This window comes from Candoia aspera, chromosome 3, assembly GCF_035149785.1.
Source record: "Candoia aspera isolate rCanAsp1 chromosome 3, rCanAsp1.hap2, whole genome shotgun sequence".
NCBI lineage: Eukaryota > Metazoa > Chordata > Lepidosauria > Squamata > Boidae > Candoia > Candoia aspera.
This window is the reverse complement of record NC_086155.1, coordinates 37656452-37674963: the sequence shown is the minus strand read 5'-3', so window position 1 is coordinate 37674963 and position 18512 is coordinate 37656452. Positions and strand designations below refer to the sequence as shown.

Here is an 18512-nt window from a genome sequence, read left to right as displayed (position 1 = left end):
TGGGGAATTCTGGGAATTGAGGATTGCATACCTGGAAGTTGGCAAGATTGAGAAACACTGTTTTATACTTTAGCAATCAAGGGAACACCACTTCTCACATAATTTCCTGCTTTGTGCTTCACTGAGATACAGAGGCTTGTAACTTGTGAAACAGCAGTCCAGTTTAAAGCACTTTTGAAAGGCAACAGATTTTGTTCAGGATTGTTTTCTCTAGAATTTTTGAAAAATATCAAATCTATAGTAACACTGAACATAGAGTTTCAGTTAAATTTGGCCAACTTATGCAAGGGAGGGAGGGATATCTAGAAATATCTCCAGTCAAGACCCTCCCTTTGCTAATACTAGCCAACAGGGAAAATAGGAATCCCTGTTATGCTTAAATCCAACTTTGTGATCTGCTAAAATATTCCCTCGCATGCGTATGTGAAAAAGACTTCGGGCAGGAAAAAGTCAAGACAGTCTAGATCATACTAAAAAGGGTGAGCTGTTCAAATTCTAAAAATCTCTCCATTATTAAAATAAAAAGTTTTACTAACTGAGACATCAGTCTACCTAAAGAAAGAGAAGGAACAGGAGCTTGGGTTAAAAACAGCTTGTATGAGAAAGCTCAGCAGAATAGATCAGAAGTAGATGCCTTAAAGTTAAATCCTGATAATCGATTGTACTGTATATGATTCCAAAGCATAATATTCTTGCTGCATATATGAAACAAATGGTTTTTTGAAAGCCACGTTGAGAGGTTTTGCCCTGAAGTAGCATATACATTGGTTTACTTTATGTTACTTATCTGAATATCTCACACTTCAACTTAATCCCACCTTTCTACTCAAAAAATACTAGGTGTCCTTCCCAATTTATTCCACTGTATCCAATATTCTCTAACACAGGGTTTTACCAAACAGTCATTTTCATTAAGCACAAATCAGACTTCTGTTTATTAAAAAAATACTTTACAGGGGGAAAAATCTATGCATTCCATTGTACTTTTTTTTTAAACAAAGAAATAGCTTTAACAGTGATACGCTTGTACAGTCACCTACTAAAAGAAATGCACTGTGTTAGAGGATTATTCACAGAGGCTTAAAATTTTCCCATCAGTTTACACTATTATAAAAACTTCTTTAAAACACTTGCTAAAATGTCAATAAATATACTAAGGCCACACAAAGCAAAAAACAAAAAACAAAAACAGTCTTCCAGGCAATTGTACATATCCTTTATATGCAAAGACCTTAGATTATTAAAACCACAGAAAAATATCTTAGCTGCCAATCAAAACTGAATTTAATCACAAAACACTACACAAATCTATTTTATACAACATGGAAAGATAAGTATTTGCTTAGACAGAATTGAAAGTGCTAGATTAAGAGAAGCCCCTTATCAACTACATGTGCTGTTGGGTCCTAAAAATATTATGTATATCAATGGAAGGCCATAACATTATTGGAAATTTGTTTATTGGACCAACGTATAGTTTATCCACATTACAAAAAATTTAGGAGCTGAAGGATAAATATCCTTATTCATAGCAACCTTCAAACACAACCAATATGGCTATAAATAGCATTTTTAAGGAAATAAGAGTGCTATCCCACCAATAGTAAACACATTTAAAGTTCCACTGATTTCAATGGAGAATTAAGCACCTGCTTATCTCCCATTCAAAATAAATGGGACTTATAGGTGCTTAACTTTGGTTGGATTGTGCCACAAGTGAAGATAGCTTACCACTCAGAATAAATTCAAGCATATGAATGGCAGCGTGAGAAAAAAACAAATTATATGCATCCTGGGGCTCAATAAACTTTCTTGTCTCTAGACAAACAGCTATGCCCTTACAATAGGAAAACTACTAATGAGCCCCTTTATTGTATGGTAAAACCTGTATGATTAAATGCAAGTATTCCTTAATCTCACAGGAAACCTCCATATGTTCCATCTTCATGGAAGAGAACATGTCAATTATTTACACGTTACTTACGTTCAGAAATATGTGAGGGGGAATGTGAAATATCTAGTTCACTTAAATCTTAATTTTACTCTTATTGATTTGCTAAATGAGTCAGCAGCCCAATACAACTTTTCTTGAATACATTTTATTTTTCATTGGTCTTTAAAAAGAAATAAACTTTTAGTAAAATAAAGGAAATTTCCCAGTTTTCAACTTAGAGCTACTCAGGATCTTTAAATAAGAACCATGTTTGTGGATCTGCTAATGACATTTAAAAGATAGAATATAATGACTGCTTAACTAGTATTCAACAATTATACAGATTGGAAATGGAGGTCTCCCCAAATTGTCTGCTACTTATAATAAAATAAATGTAAAGATTTATCTGCCTTTAAACTTCATTTGATTTTGTAACTATATAATATCCATATACTTTGCAATTTATAAAATAAGATTTCCTGTCAGTTTTAAGTGAAATCTCTTTGCAAAACAACTAGGCATTAAAGTATCAATTATGCTGGCAAGATAATCATTTTTTGAAATCATCACATCAGCTCAAGTCACTCCCAACATCTTCCTGAGATATTAATTTTCATCTCTTTTCTACTCCAAGAGCAAAGATTATATGTTCCCAAACAAAGTCATTAAGACAAACCATTCTGCCACTCACTTTTTCAGGTCCATTATGATTATTTTTCACTCAGGTACTTGTATTGGTCTTTCTTACTCTAGCATACACACATATTAGTACATTAGTTGTACTGCTGTTTTTAACTTCTCCTATAAAAAGACGCCTAACCATTGAGCCAGAGCGAGATATATGCACTGAGGCTTGCTGAGTAAACTCTGACTGAGCCCTCTTCTTACTGAAAAGGCTAATCCTGAATCTCAAGGGTTTCTATGAAATACAGTCTAGCAGTACGAAGCGGGCTACAGGCAAAAAGAGAAATAAGCAAAGTCCTGGCGGACGCACCAAAATTCATGCACAGAGCTCTTTGGTATTTGCTAGGGAATGCAGTAATAGTGACAAATCCATACTTTTTAACTATTGTAAAGATGTTACCAAAGTAATTGTATAAAAGACTATATGTAACATGAAATTAAGATATGTGAACAGAAAAGACATCTGAAGTCTTTTTAAAAGTTTGAAATGTAAGTTAATGAATACATTTATACATGATACAGTGCAATTTTGACACGAAGCTCTTGAGTTGGAAAAGCATGAGACACTGTTTCAGGATCATTTACTTAATCTTCTTAATATTTCATGAATGGCAAAGGTCATGAATGTTCACTTCATGTACCTTTAATAGGTTGTATCTCAATAAAGTAAAAAAAAGCTTCTCCTCTTCTGTAGGCCTATTGCTGTAATTTAATGCATACAAAATAGCTTTACAGTTATTGAACTGGATCCAGAACTGTGCACAATGGAGTTCACCTTGGGAAAAAAAGGGTGGATTGGTAATTTTTGCCAATTCTTTTCTTCCCCTCCCCTAGTGAAGAACTGCTCTGGAGGGTTGGGAAACTTTTTTCCTCTAGCTGAAAGCATTCTCTGGACCCCGGTTTCCCCTGCCAAAAGAAAACTTCATCTGCTCTCAAAGAAGCAAGTTTGGACCCAACTACTATCTTCATGTTACTCTGTGTCTTTTTCTAATAAACATTGTAAGATTGTAGAATTTGATACATTTCCTAATGTATATTTCAAAACAGGGTGACTGAAGTAATAAACAGTTTTTCATTCAATTATTTTTTTAAATCCAACTCCTGAGTGATTATAAACAGTGCTGCCTTACAAAACTCAATGCAGTTGAAATATCCAAGAGACAAGTCTGGAGTTGTTATTTGTTGTCATGGTCATTTATATAACTTTAACGGTGGGAAATTGATGCTTGGAAGACTAGGAAAATTAGTGGAAGAGAAATGCAAAAAACATGATGGAGTTGGTCAAACATAAATGAAGTACTGAACCCCATATTGTCAACGAAGAATTTTACTTAGGACAGCCAGTTAAAGCTTTTGAAAATTCTTCTGGACAACTGTAAAAAAAGTTTTAAAAGCCAGAGTACACAGAGGTTTTCTGAACCAGTATTGTTCAATTTACAATTTTTCATTAAGATTAAAAGCTACACTCCTGCATAAGAACTCATTACCTTTTGTAAAAAGGTTTCATCCTAACACCTTATTTACACAGATTACTTAGGAAGTCCCGACCACTTCAGTCTGGAAAATCAATTTGTTGAAAATTTTTCTACTTGTCTTCAGGACTGCACCAAGTCAATACATAAACATGTATATATCAGGAGTAATACAAGTTCTATCTAAATACTGCAAAGTTTTCTGATTATTTTGCTATTTGTTTAAAACTGTGTCCTCTATACTGAGGTGCTAATATGCATCTTCATATTTCATGTAATATGAAATCTACACAAAACAATATTGCACAAAGTAATTGTTATTATAAACATACGAATATTTGCATTTTTCCCACAGCTGCTTTCTTGATTTGCATTGGTGTAGTACTCCCATTCTCTCTCCTACATCAAAGAACAGATTTAGAAAATACAAATAAATTTGATTAAATTGTGATAAAGTTCAGATTCTACATATGAGGGGCCAATTTCATCTTACTACCAAAAACAAGTATTGTTCTGTATACAATGAGTAAAAGCTGAATCTACTTAATACTGGGAAGTATTGAAGGAGTGCTAAAAAATATAAGCCAATTATTCTGAACATACTACCATGTGCTGTTTAATCTTCCAATATAGCATTAAGGTATCCAAGATTTACTTGTGAAAGTAGCAATCCATATGTGATTATGTGATAGTTTATGTGAATCAGTAATATATAATTTCAAAGAATAAAGGAGATATAGGCCTGCCCTATTAGATTAAGTGCCTCAATGCAAAGGAGTTGATGGTTTCCATCTAAGATGCCTACTGTGAATTAAACAAGCCACCAAGTTGGTTTAAATATTGTAAAGCCTTAAAGTGCTCAAAGATAGCAGTTTCCTCGAAGAGACTGCCAACAATTACTTTCATTAGACACTAGTGTATTAAGTTATGCAGTTCTGAAAGATATTAAAAAACAATATTCCAATAAACATTAAAAGCAGAGGACCAGGAAAGAGTTGTGTCAGTTATTTCATTTCAACAAGATCATACACTCTGCAACTAATCTCATACATCAACTTCTTACTGAATGTCTTGTTAAGCAATTAAGGATTAATCTACACTGCTGGTAACTTGAGCTTCCTCCAGGCTTTCAAACTCTCTCTCACACACAAATGTCATTGATCATTAAAAGTGCTGTGCTTTCTCTTTCATTCAAGCCATTAATCGAATGGGAAGGAGAGTCACTTTGTGAATCTTCCACAGAAAACATCCCTTTTATGCTGAAAGCTAAAGATAAAATAGATGAAAAGTTATCAGACTTATCAAGTGTTAAATACTTGATATTCCTGAAGGAAAAACTATTGAGATGTTGAATTATTACCTCATCCCTTAAAAAAAGAAATGCAAAAAGTTGTAGTCCACTACTACATGCTGTACTAAGGGAATAAAATACAACTCTAACTTTGCATAATCTGTGTAAAAAAGATACGCTTGACATTTTGGAATGTCACCTTTCTTTATAGAATTATAGGCAAGTTTTCTCCAATAAAACATAACCCAGTTATAAAACTATAACTTCACATCAAAATTTTAAAAAGCTGTTTAAAAATGTATGATTATGTACATATCAGACAAGAAAGAGTATACGATCATCCTGTGGATTGTGTTGCTGATCTGATTCTAGTTTTAAAAGCTGGAAGGGGCAAACCAGCTAATCTTGTTGCAGGACAAGTCACGACAGAGATGAAAACAGTGATGGTGATGCTATTGTTGCAGTCTGTACTTCTCTTCCTTCTTCAGGCTCTTTTTTCATAAGCGTACATTGGTCTTCACCTTCTGGTTTCACCTTGTCCATATTTGAAATGTTTTCCATACACTGAGAATTCTCTGCCCCAGGATAGTATTGTTTGAGCCTTATATGCCAAGCTAAACTGCAGACAGCTGATACTGTCTTGAACTGATGAATGACATTTCTAGGGATGAAGTAGATGTCATTGTCACATAGCTGGATTCTGGCATAGCGAATCCCTTCTCGTCTCATTTGGTTAAGCTTAGCTTCGTCAACCCACTGAACACACTGAGGGAAAAGAAGAGGTAACTATGAATAAGATTAAAAAGTGTATTTTGGGTGCTGTGTATTAGTATAAGTCATAAAGATTATTTGTTGTGATGAAGTCAATAAGAAGTCTAAATGCCAATAGCCTTGAACTGAAACTACTGCTGTGCTAATGGATCAAATATATAAAATTCCCATTCTAATAGCAGGCAATCAATTGAACAAGTTGGAATGTTAACAAACAACCATAGCTAAATTTTATACTGGGTTGGACCAAGTAAAGAACTGTCAAAACGTCCAATCCTTAACTTTGAGCTAATTATGACAGCGCTTTGGCTTTTCTTGTCACAATGAAACTCTATGAATATCTATGGAGCCAGATACTCTGTTCAACATTTACCTATATCTTGCTTTTCAAAACAGCTTAGAACAACACCATACAAATAAGTAAAATAAAAATGTCTTTAAGACAAAGCAGTACAAAAATCAATTTAAAACACCAAATATCAATATAAAATGCCTTCTGAAATTAACAGATGTTCAAAAGCCTGAACTAAGCTTAAGAAATCCTGCCTCTATACATACTAACTGAATCTTTGCTGAAAGATAAAGGAGAGGTTTACCTGACAAAGCCCAAGCAAAGCCTGACTTACCCAAAAACAATTGCTGGCTTCTTCTCTTGGGAAGAAGCTAGAGAAAAAACCCTTCAATATTTTTTTTTACAAGAAGCCATTGTAATAGATTTGGACAATAGTGCAAATTTAAAACAAGCCACAAAAGGATAATTTACAATCATGCTGTTAAAGGGAAAGTTCATGAGATAGATTTTTGATTGAGACTGATTTTGCCTTGCCCATTTTGTGCATATGTGCCTTTTAGCAAAAAAATAAATAAATCTGGGGATAGCACAGGGATTGTCTGATGCCATGGAATGGTATTCCTGGGCTGGGATTTTTATATGGTAACAAGCATCTGTTACAATAAATCACAGGTAAATATGCTTGGGCCACAAAGCTCCTATTGGGATGGTAAAGAGCATCCTGAGGAACAATTAGCCATTTGATATGCTTTGTGACTGGCCATACTGACTATGCCAGCCAATTTGTGACTGCACTAATCAGATGCTCTCAAAATTTCAAATAAGTGCCAAGCCCCCAAAAGTTCCCTATCTATACTATGAAACAACTATGAAATTCATATATAATATGGGTACAGGAAGGTCAAGCATTACATATTAAGCAAGGTATTTATTAGAATGTTTTGCTATAAGGCATTATTAAACAGTACTCAACCCATCTTAACACACACCGAGATATCTGGCACTTATGAATGGATGGTTTTGCTTAGTAGAGAGGATTAAGTGATTTGATATTGAGTACTTCTATTCAAAATCCAAATACATTATATTCCTTTTAAAGAAACATTACCTAACCCCCCAACCCCCACTCATATATGCATTTCAATCATGTGTGTGTTATTCTGGAGACCTTATTTCATAATCAAAGGTCAACAGAAAAAACTTACAGGAAAAAGCTAACAACATTTTAATTTGAAACATGTACAGTACAGTACAAGAGGGTGCTGACTACCTGTGATACTGGAGGTTCATGCAGATCCAACTGAAGTCTTTGAACTACATCAGTGAAATCTTCAGCATGAAAACAAACAACATCTTTGGTTATACGAGGCTGGTCACTCCTAGAGAAATGAAGATTGTAAAAATATGTTTGAAAACAGAAAACTTTGAAAATTAGACTTTTTGAAAATTGCATAAATTCAACAGCAGAACAATGTACCTTACCCCTCATTTAGGTGGTAATGCTCTGTTAAATGTGAACATAGGTTAGACAACAGGTGCAGTATACTGTCCCTTAATTCTTTTAAATATGAGTGTGTGTTAGTTAATAGCTGTAGTATTATTTCCTTCATTTTTTTTTCTTTCTTGATTGTATAGTTTTAGTAAATAACATTATTATTTTACTATTGTTTATTTTTTATGTTATGTAAATATATTGAGAGCTCTTCTATCGAAGTCAAATTCCTTGTATAATCATACTTGGCCAATAAAGTATTCTATATATTCTATTCTATATGTCTTGGGACATGTAAACTCATGTACATATAAAATACAGTTTATTTCCCATTCTGCCTCTAAGATGTTTTATTTACTTACCGTATTTTTTATGTTGCCACACTCCATTAGGACTCATGGTGGCATACAACCAAATAATCACCACACATCACCATAACACAATACAAAAACACTCAAATTTCAACATTACTGTATTATTAATGGTATTAGGCATTCCAATAACCAAATCTTCTGAATGGCTTCATTTTGACAGCCTTCGTGAAGCTTAGGAGAGAAGACATGATCTAGACCACCAGTGATAGGCTGTTCCAGTGTGTTAGTGCTCCTCCTCCTCCACTACTATCGTCTGGAACTGTCTACTCAGGAAAAAGCAGAACCTCTATAATACAATGCCACTGACTCCCAATCCGTGTAGGCTACCCAGAAGGATACTATGATAAATGCTGTTGAGAGATCTAAAAATTTCAGGAGAACCATGCTCCCTCCATTCAAGTCTCAACAGAGGTCATCCACCAGCTAAACTAATGCAGTTTCTGTCCCATGCTAGGTATAATCCCCAACTATAAAGGAGCCTAATAGTCTACTTCCTCTAGGGCACTTTGCAATTGAAGCTTCAGCACTCTGTTTACAACCTGTCCTGAAAAAGAAAGTTGAATACTGGAAAACAGCAGATCTAGCACTGGATACATACAGCAGCCTGGTCAAGGAAGGGACTCCTCAAGAGGAGGCTCACCACATCTTTCAAGGAAGGTACCACATCTTTCAAGGAAGGCAGCACCCACTTATAAACATTGGTCATACAAGAGAGCCAATTCTATAATGCAGAATGTCTGAGATTGGCTCATAGTTCCCCAGAGTCACACAGGTTTCTTCAGTCAAGGTCTTGTATCTGTCTCTTTAAGCAATGGGATCTCATTTGCAAGGGTACACTGATCATATCTCTTAACATAGGACCAGTTAAGCGATTTAATAAGTCTGGAGAAAAGGGTCAGTATAGTAGTCTACATCTCTTTATACACATTGTCTACATCCTTAAGACTCAGAAACCAAAAAGAATCCCAAAAGACAGGAAAAGTGTTCACTATTATATTCCTTGGACCTGCCTCAACAATGGAGCCCAGCATAAGGCAGATCTGTGTACTGAGAAAGTGACACAATAATGTGAATTGCTCACAGCAAACCACTGACTAGTCCAGTTCTTACTCCCAGTTACCAATTTGATGAAGGAGATAACTTACAAGCATACAAAGGCAAAAACACCCTGTTCTGTAGAGGTTTCACTGAGGCATAAATTTAATACTTTTTGCAGCTTCCACGGAATATTTTCAAATAGGCCTCATCTATCTATCTATCTATCTATCTATCTATCTATCTATCTATCTATCTATCTATCTATCTATCTATCTCATTTTATTTTATTTATCACTGCCCATCTCCAAAAAGGGACTCTGGGCGGTTTACAATAAAACATGCATAAACTGCAAAAACTCATGCATAAACTGATCTGTTGCAAGAGTTCATCCCAAAATACGTCACCTCAAAATATCCTTCTACAAAAGTCTACAGCGAAAGCAATTTATTTTGCATCAACAAGCATCAAAATAATACTCTGGGAGTTTTCAGAGATTCGTTTTTCCTGGTAATTTGGATTTTAAGAATTTATAGCAAAAATGACTCCTAACATAAATTAACTTTATAAAGTAAGTTGTGCTAAAAAATAATCCATCTCTATTTTAAAATGCTATAAACACTACTCTTACCATTCACCAAACTGTACAGCTTTTAAAACTCCAACAGCAGCTGTACTCTGCCAATCAAACCCTTGCCCCACATGATCAGCATGTGCTCTTGTTCTGTCTTCAAAGAGAACTTCACGGGGTTCACTGGTCCGAGGTAGATACTGGAGGTTTTTTATTTCATTCATAGATCTATGAAATGGAATGAAGAGAGGAAGACATTATTAAAATTTTGAAGTAGATATACGAAGAAAAAAACTAATGTCATAAAAATGGAAATCAGCTATAACTTTTACCACATTGCTATATAGGCACTTTGATAGTTAGGGATTTAACTCTAGTTTCACCAAATGCAATATAAATTAAAATGGAAAACAGTAAAGGATGCAAAGCATAACAGTGAACTCCATGAGGCTACTTTTTAAAAAGTTTATGCAGAAGCTATATACCAGGTATTATTTTGCGCACTATCAGTAGGTCTTTTGAAAGACAAATGCTACAGATAACTTTAACTTTTTCACAGCTTAGATATAATACACAGACAACAAATGCTTACATCGCAGCAATTCAATGAACTTAAAAGTTGGCAGTGTGCGGCCCTCCAGAACCTTCACCGGGACTGATGCAAATTGAGAGTTCAAAGGCACCAGGAGAACCACACATTAGAGTGCTATGTATACTGCCTTGAGCTCCTGAAGTAAAGACAGGATATCAAACTAACAAATAACAAAACAGTGTGCAGCTATGACACAGAAAGTCTTCATTGCCTTGCTGTTATAATGCTAATGATTTTATACTGTTCAATATCATTTTAATGTTTTACCATAAAAAAAACAATACAAGAGTAGCTGACTGTTAATACCTGCATTAAGGAATAATACTAGAATAGCAGTTCAGTCCATCCAAAGCATCTACATTCCAGCACAACATACCTTAGTAGGAAACTAACCTCTAAAATACATACTGTTTCAGTTGGCAAAACAATGCAGACTGCATTAAGCCATCTTTCAGTGCACTCAGTTCAGAACATTACACTAGAACTTCATAGAATCAATACCTTGTTTCTTGTATCAGTCTGAATTATCTATGCTAATATCATGGTTAAAATACACACATGTGCCTATAAAATTACCAGGACTTAAGTTATATTGGAAGGAAAATTTACTATTACATATTTATATGTAAACTAAGTTTCAGAAAATTGTCAGAATAAATTGAGCCAATTTTGATGGTGAGATCAGCTCAGTTAAAAATCAGAGGTGCAAATTCCCTCCCAGCTGTAAAGATTACCTGCGCCTTTTGAATGGTGACTTTGGCATATCAGCTGTTGGGATCATCTGTTCTCCAGGTCTTACCCACATGATGGGCCCATCATCACTTTGCGACCTACACTGAAGTCTGAGACTCGAAAGAGTACCCCAAGGCAAAGTCATCTGTGTATCATGAAAGAAAACTAAACTAGTCAGCCAGCAACATGAAGTGCGTCTGACATCTTATAAACAGAGAAGCAACTTCTTTATTAAAAAGTAATTTGTACACATCACTAATGTACAGTAATTTGTACAAATCACATTTCTATGATTTCACTATAATTTACTTCATTCAGTCATGCAGTAGATTTAGACAAAATCACAATTTTGCTTTCCTATGTAACTATTCTGTTACTGTTTAATAATGCTTTATCATCACTTTTCATTCTATCACTGTTCAACTATCAGTGCTAACATTCATTAAAAGTTAAGTCAGCAAAAGAAGAAGCAAAGTTTAGTACTTACTCTGAGAAATGGAGATTCTTCCAACATATCTAGAAATTCTGGGAAGTAATCTCCAACTTCTTCATCCACTGCTCCAACAAGACTGATCTGCCTCATTGGACCTGCTCTGTAAGTTCCACAGCAGTATGTTCGACTGACCTTATAGAGAAAAAAAAAAAAAAGTATTTATTTCATCCCAGAGCATCAAAGCATTTATAAATTTCCTGTGAAATCAAGAATACTGGCACTGATCATATACAGAACACACAAATATCTGAGCTTGAAATTCCCCTGTCCTCTTATTAACATTTTGTGGGTAAGCTGCATAGAATACCGCAACAAATATAAAAAATACTGTGCTTAATAAAAGAACAAGTACAGTATCCTGGATTTCAACATAACAGTAATACAGCAGTAATAAAAATAATTTCTTAAGCTATAGTTAAGGCTTATAAACTACATTCATTTCTATAAAAATCATTCAAAATCTAAAACAAGGAAACGTAACAAAGCATCTATGAAAAACTGAATGACTAGATATTCTTAAAGAATCCAAACAACTAAAGAACCACCAGGAAAAAAATGTTCCATGGTAAACTTATAGGAAATAGAACAGATGCCCAAACTGAAACATCTACTACTTGGAAAAAAATTAGAGGAAATACATCCAACTGGAAGCACATCTATAAGATGTTTCCTTATCTCTAGTGAGATAGTCTAACGAGGTGCAGTACTAAAGTACTAAGTGGGATAGAGCTATTTTCTTATCTACCAGTTCCAGAGTTAAACAATAATCTAAAGTCTATAATCAAAATGACTTTCTGCTATCTTCTCTTGTCAAACAAGTCCACAGGGATCTATTGGGGAGGTCAGAATTTCTATACTTCAATAACTTAAAAAAAAATCCCAAGTGATTTCTCTGAATTAATCTATCCATGATGAAGAAATATGCCAAGTATATAAAGGAAATAGGCAGTCACACTTTTCTTTACACTTCTCCATTTTGGGGGGAAAAATGGAGGGCTACCAATGCCAAATGTACATTTAGACTGTAGTAGTTTCTCATCAAAGTGAATAAAAGATAGATTCCTGATACCCAGCTCCAAGTACATCCTTCTGTTTTGCTTGGGTAAATAGCTTTCAATATACCTTCACAATTGACATAAAGCAATTGCATTTTCTATCAGAGGACAAAAGTCCCTAGACCTTTGATAGAAAGATCTGAAACTTGGATGTCAGGGAAGAACACGTAAGAAACCTAATAAAAATTCTAGTCCGTGCAATAAGATATTCAATTAAGAGTACTGTTCAAGTCTTTTCAAATAATATTAACAAAAATTCCTACCTACCTATGTTAAAAATTAGATATATTTGGCTGAAAATCCTCCCTCTTAATAAAATTGGCTTGTATTTTATGATTCTATACAGAAGCATCCATGAACAATGGATGGGTAGGGTGTTTGGAGTCCCCTCTGCTGGATGTTAGATATTGGTGGGATGTTTTGAGGTGTCAACCAGGTTCACCATCTTTTTTTTCTTCTAGTTTGTTTTTTGCTGTTTCTTATTGTATTTTTGTTGCATTGTGAGCCACCCAGAATCATTTGGAGTTAGGCAGCACCAAATTGAATAAAATAATAAATGAAAAAGCATGAAGATAATGCCCTCCCTAACCATCTCCACAGACCAATGAAGGTAAAAGAATGTGGGGTTTGGCAGGGAGGAGGCAGAAATAATAGTCTGAGCATCATACTAAATTTCCTTCTGTGAAATTTTTCTGTACCTTGTGGGAGCAACTTTGTTTCCACCATTTAAGACTGAGACCTAATTTCTGTTTTATACTAAGTTTCAAAAGGAAGTTGCTTGCTCTTGTAGACTAGGACATTCTCATCAGCCATTTTGTAGCAATGCAATCCTCATGGTAGTCCTTTTGTGATGGCACCAAAATTGTACACAATAAAGACTCAAATTATCAGTGAAGGCTTACTATATCTAGGTCTTAATTTAAAAGGAATGCTATTCCTTGTAAAGGCAAAGTCTGGAGGGGAACAATGGAATGTGAAATGTGGGAAGATAATGTTGGACTGTATTTGAGACACAGCCTGCAAAGGCAATTGGAGGTGACAAATATCACCAAGTGAAAGCACTCTGGATTTTGGCTCAGCTTTCTGCATAATATTCCTTACAATCATCTCATCAACACTGGATTCAAATTAGAATTCAGGCATCTTGGAGTAATTTCTCTTACCTGAGTGTGAAAGTTTGAAATGGTGGTTGTTTCAATATCTTTCTTGCCAAGGATTTCCATTTTCACTGGAGTGCTAGGAAAATTGAAAGCAAAGTAATCCAAGAAGTCCGGCAAGTATGCAGCTGCCCCATGAACTATAGCTAGAGCATAATAAGCTGCATTTTTCTCATTTTCACTGAATGTCAAAGCAAGAAACTCTTCTGCAAATCTCTCCATCTCCACTGGAGACAAAAATGAGAGTTCATCCATATAGGCATGAAGAACCAGAGCTCCTCCATTTGATTGATGTTCTTCATGAATAAAATTACTAAATTTAGTGCCTGTTTTTAAGAAGCTGTTGCGAACAGAATGCTCCTGGTGGGTAGTAAATGGAGACTGCACCCCCTGGGGTATCCTATATTCCTGCATGCCCACATTCAACTGACACAGCTGTTCATCTTTTAGATACCTAAAAGATTCCTTGTTCTCTTCCAAATTATCACTCTCCCCTGGAGTCAAAGTCTCTTTGCTGATACGGGTAAGACCAGCACACACTGTCTGCACTTCTTTGTTGTACATTTTCAGATGCCTCCCTCTCACATCTTCTCTGTGTTTCTTTTTCTTCTTCTTCTTTATTTTCTTTACAATAAGACTGTCAGATATTTCGGTCTTGCCATTTTCATCTCGGGTTTCTAAAAGTAGTAAGAAAATAAGGTATTTATGTTGCAAAAAAAAGTTGTATCAGATAAAATTATGTATTCTTGCAATAATGCATCAATACTTTTCACTGAAAAATGTTAATATAAAGGTTTACTTTTAAAAATTGACTATTGTTCTAAAATAAGAAAATGCTTCTTAATAGTGCTGAAGACAATTGGCCAATGGCCCTGTTTCAGCTAACCAGATCCCATCTGGGTAAATGGGGCCAGGGGAGCCCTTGTGGGGTCACTATGAGGAATATTCACGGCATCTGTCAGACAAGTTGCTCAGCTTCGCTTGGAATTGGACTCTGGCTGAGCAGGTCTTTGGAAGTAATTAAGGCACACCAGAGCTTGGCTATCTGGGAAGAGTTTGAACTGGTTGATCCCAAGGAAGTGGATAGGGTCCTCACTGCTATGTTTGGCCACCTGTGTTCTGGACCCATGACCCTCTTGGTTAATGCCTCCAAGAAGGTGGCATGTGATTGGGTCCAAGCGGTGATTATTGCCTCTTTATGGAAGGGAGTGGGGCTGCCTGCCTTGAAAATGGTGATACACCCCTTTCTCAAGAAGGGCAACTTGACAGTGTTAGATAACTTTTGAACAGTCTCCAACCTTCCCTTACTATACACAGCAAAAATTAGTTATTTTTAAGGACTACTGTCCATTTGTTGGAGCATATAAAGTAAAAATAAGTTTATGAATATATCAAACACAACTCAAGTAAGGTGCCTAACTTAACTGCTGAGAACAAACTTCAGTAAATTGAAATGACAAGTTTCAAAAACACTAAGTAAAAAGGAAGACATACTTTTGTAATGAAAGCACTATTTAGTAAAGGATCTCTAGCAATTAAAAAGTATTACTAAAATTGCTTATGGCCTTTAGTTAAATTCCACATACAGCAGTCTCAAAGGCTAAAATTAATGAATATCCACACAATTAACAGAAAAGTTTTAAAGCAAAAAATTGTACCCAGGCGATTTACAAAGAAAAGATTGAGGCTTGCAGTACTTTAGGCCATTGAGGCTTGCAGTACTTTAGGCAAGGAATCAGCAACATATGGTCAACACATTATTTTCCTGGTTACTATTTGTTTGCAGTTGCAGTTGTTTTACAATTTACAGTTATTAAAAGAGAGTGCTTGTTTTATACCTTCTGAATTATGCTAAGGGAAACCAATTTGTTTGCACGGAAACTGCAAGAATGTCATCATCCTGAATTCCAAAACTAGTTCTGTTTAAGCAGCAACAGTAATTTAACCCCAGTTTTAGGTTATACACAATCAGGTATGACACTTCTATTAAACATAACTGTGCAAAATAGGGACACACAATTGACAGTTAATTATATAAAACAAAAGAATATTGAAACATAGTTCCTTGTTTATCTGCTTAATTAGGCTATCGTTTCACAACCATACTAAAGTGGTTTGTTGCTTTTAACTTAATATGATGTTCAAATCCAGCTACTGTGCTTATTCAAGAAGCAAATCCAGCATGCTACTTCACACAAAACATTATTCTAATACTAGAAGTAGTTACTGTGGCTAAGAAATAAAAGTTTCAGCAAGCTAATATAATAAAGAAGACTTAAGAGGATAGATATTAAGTAATTCTGTATTTCTATAGAATGTACAAAACTTATCAGTTTAGTATTATTTTCACCTTGTTTTAAAAATCCAGAACAGTTTAGTTAACAATTAAAGGTTATTGTACATTTACCATACTCACACCTGCTATCACACGAACTGTTTATCTATTTATCTATCAATCAAAAGTTTTTCAGACACACAATGGTGTTTAAAAGCTTGTGAACCCTTTCAAATTTTCAATATTTCTGCATAAATATGACTTAAAATGTGATCTGTTCTGCTCACAAGTCCTAAAACTAGATAAAGAGAACCCAGTTAAACAAATAAGTAAAAAATATTATACTTATTCATTTATTTACTGAGGAAAATGATCCAAAGCTACATATTTCCATGTGGCAAAAGTATGTGAACCTTCACTTTCAGTAACTGGTGCACCCTTGTTGGGCAGCAATAACTGCAACATTTCCAATCACTGTTGATCAGTCCTGCACATCAGCTTGGAGGAATTTTAGCCCATTCCTTCTTATACAACAGCCAACTCAGGGATGTTGGTGGGTTTCCTCACATGAACTGCATGCTTCAGGTCCTTTCACAACACTTCTATAAGATTAAGGTCAGGATTTTGACTTGACCATTCCAAAATACTTTCTTCTGCTTTAACCATTCTTTGGTCGTACAACTTGTGTGTTTTGGGTCACTGTCTTGCTGCATGACCCATTTTCTCAAGTTTCAGTTCACAGAAAGATACCCTGACATTTTCCAGTAAAGTCTGCTACAACTCAGAATTCATAGTTCCATCAATGATGGCAAGCCATCCTGGTCAAGAGGCAGCAAAGCAGGCCCAAACCATGATACTGCCGATACGTTTCACAGATGGGATAAGATTTCTGTGCTGGAATGCAGTATTTGCCTTTCACTAAACATAATGCTTTTCGTTCAAGCTTAGAAGTTCTATTTTGGTCTCATCTGTCCACAGAACATTCTTCCAAAAGCCTTCTGGCTTATCCATGTGGTCTTTTGCAAACTGTAGACAGGCAGCAATGTTCTTTTTAGAGAGTAGTGGTTTTCTCTTTGCAACCCTGCCATGCACACCATTGTTGTTCAGTGTTCTCCTGATGATGGTCTCATGAACACTAACATTAGCCAATGCAAGACAGGCCTTTAGTTCCTTAGACGTTACCCTGGGCTTACTGAGACCTCGCAGAGTATTACATGCCTTGTTCTTGGTGTGATCTTGGTTGGTTGACTACTCCTGAGGAGGATAACAATGGTGCTGAACTGCCTCCATTTGTATACAGTGTGCCTGACAGTGAGCTGGTGAAGTCCAAACTCTTTGAAAATAATTTTGTAATCTTTTCCAGCCTGGAATACTTTCTTGTGAGTTAGTGATTTTCTCTTTATTTCAATTATTACACATTTAACAAGTGCAAATTATATTATTATATCACCACTAAATATCTGAACATTTTTTATTGCATTATCATGTAAAAAAGATGGGAGACTTTTCGACCTTGTTTGAAAACTGGCAGCCATGATTTGCCTTATTTAGATCCTTGTCAATAGGACCATCACTAAGTTGAATAAATATGATAACTGTAATGGCCAGCTTAGACGTAGAAGAGGCAGAGAGGCAGAAAGCTACTCAGGATGCATTGAATACCAGCCTCAGGAAGCCTAACAATCAGGCACTTGAGCTTGACATGGCTGAAGAATATTTGAATCGGCTAGAGGCAGCAGCAGATTAAGGGTTAGATTCAGGATCTCCTCTCAGCCCTAAAGCATGCAGGGTTGAGCGCAGAGCAGAACAGAACAGAGGAGTTCTGCAAGACTTCTTGCATGACAATTCTTGCCCTTGATTGCCTGTACTTGGTGCATGGTCCTTTTAAGAGCCACAGCTGTCCAGCTGTTCTCCATTGAGAGCTACTGCTCTATTAGCCAGAACTCTGTGCATTTGCCTCATGAACCTGTTCCTTGTGAAAACTCTCTTCCTTGGAACCTGGACTGATGAATGACTCATTTTTGAACTATTGCACTTCTGGACTATGATCTCACTATGCTTCTGCCCCCAGCTTAGGAACTCATTAGCCATTTGGAACTCATTGTAGGCAAGTTTTCTAGGCATTTGGAACTTTGCTGCTCTGTGCGTGCATTTACGCACACACCCTGTCTGCCACTGCCTATATTTACTGAATTGTGGATAAAGCTACTTGCAACTACTCAAGGCGTGCACATGTCTGGTCTGAGACAGGACAATAATGAATCACCTTGAAACATCCCCCTTTTTATTTTG

At 35.6% G+C, this 18512-nt stretch overlaps 1 protein-coding gene across 2 annotated transcripts in view; it reads right to left on the bottom strand.

The window, feature by feature from the left end:
• Positions 1-905: 905 nt before the first annotated feature.
• Positions 906-18512, bottom strand: part of RSBN1 (round spermatid basic protein 1) — a 28544-nt gene continuing 10937 nt past the window's right edge. Inside the window, exons 2-7 of one of the 2 annotated variants that reach the window (XM_063297410.1) lie at positions 13952-14622; positions 11728-11865; positions 11243-11385; positions 9977-10144; positions 7714-7822; positions 906-6145 (exon numbers count right to left, since the gene is read on the bottom strand). In XM_063297410.1, the coding sequence (XP_063153480.1) occupies positions 5801-6145; positions 7714-7822; positions 9977-10144; positions 11243-11385; positions 11728-11865; positions 13952-14622 (1574 nt within the window). In that variant the 3' untranslated portion in view covers positions 906-5800. Of the gene's footprint in view, positions 6146-6291; positions 6815-7713; positions 7823-9976; positions 10145-11242; positions 11386-11727; positions 11866-13951; positions 14623-18512 lie in introns of those variants that run through there. The other variant, XM_063297411.1, reaches the window with a different exon arrangement.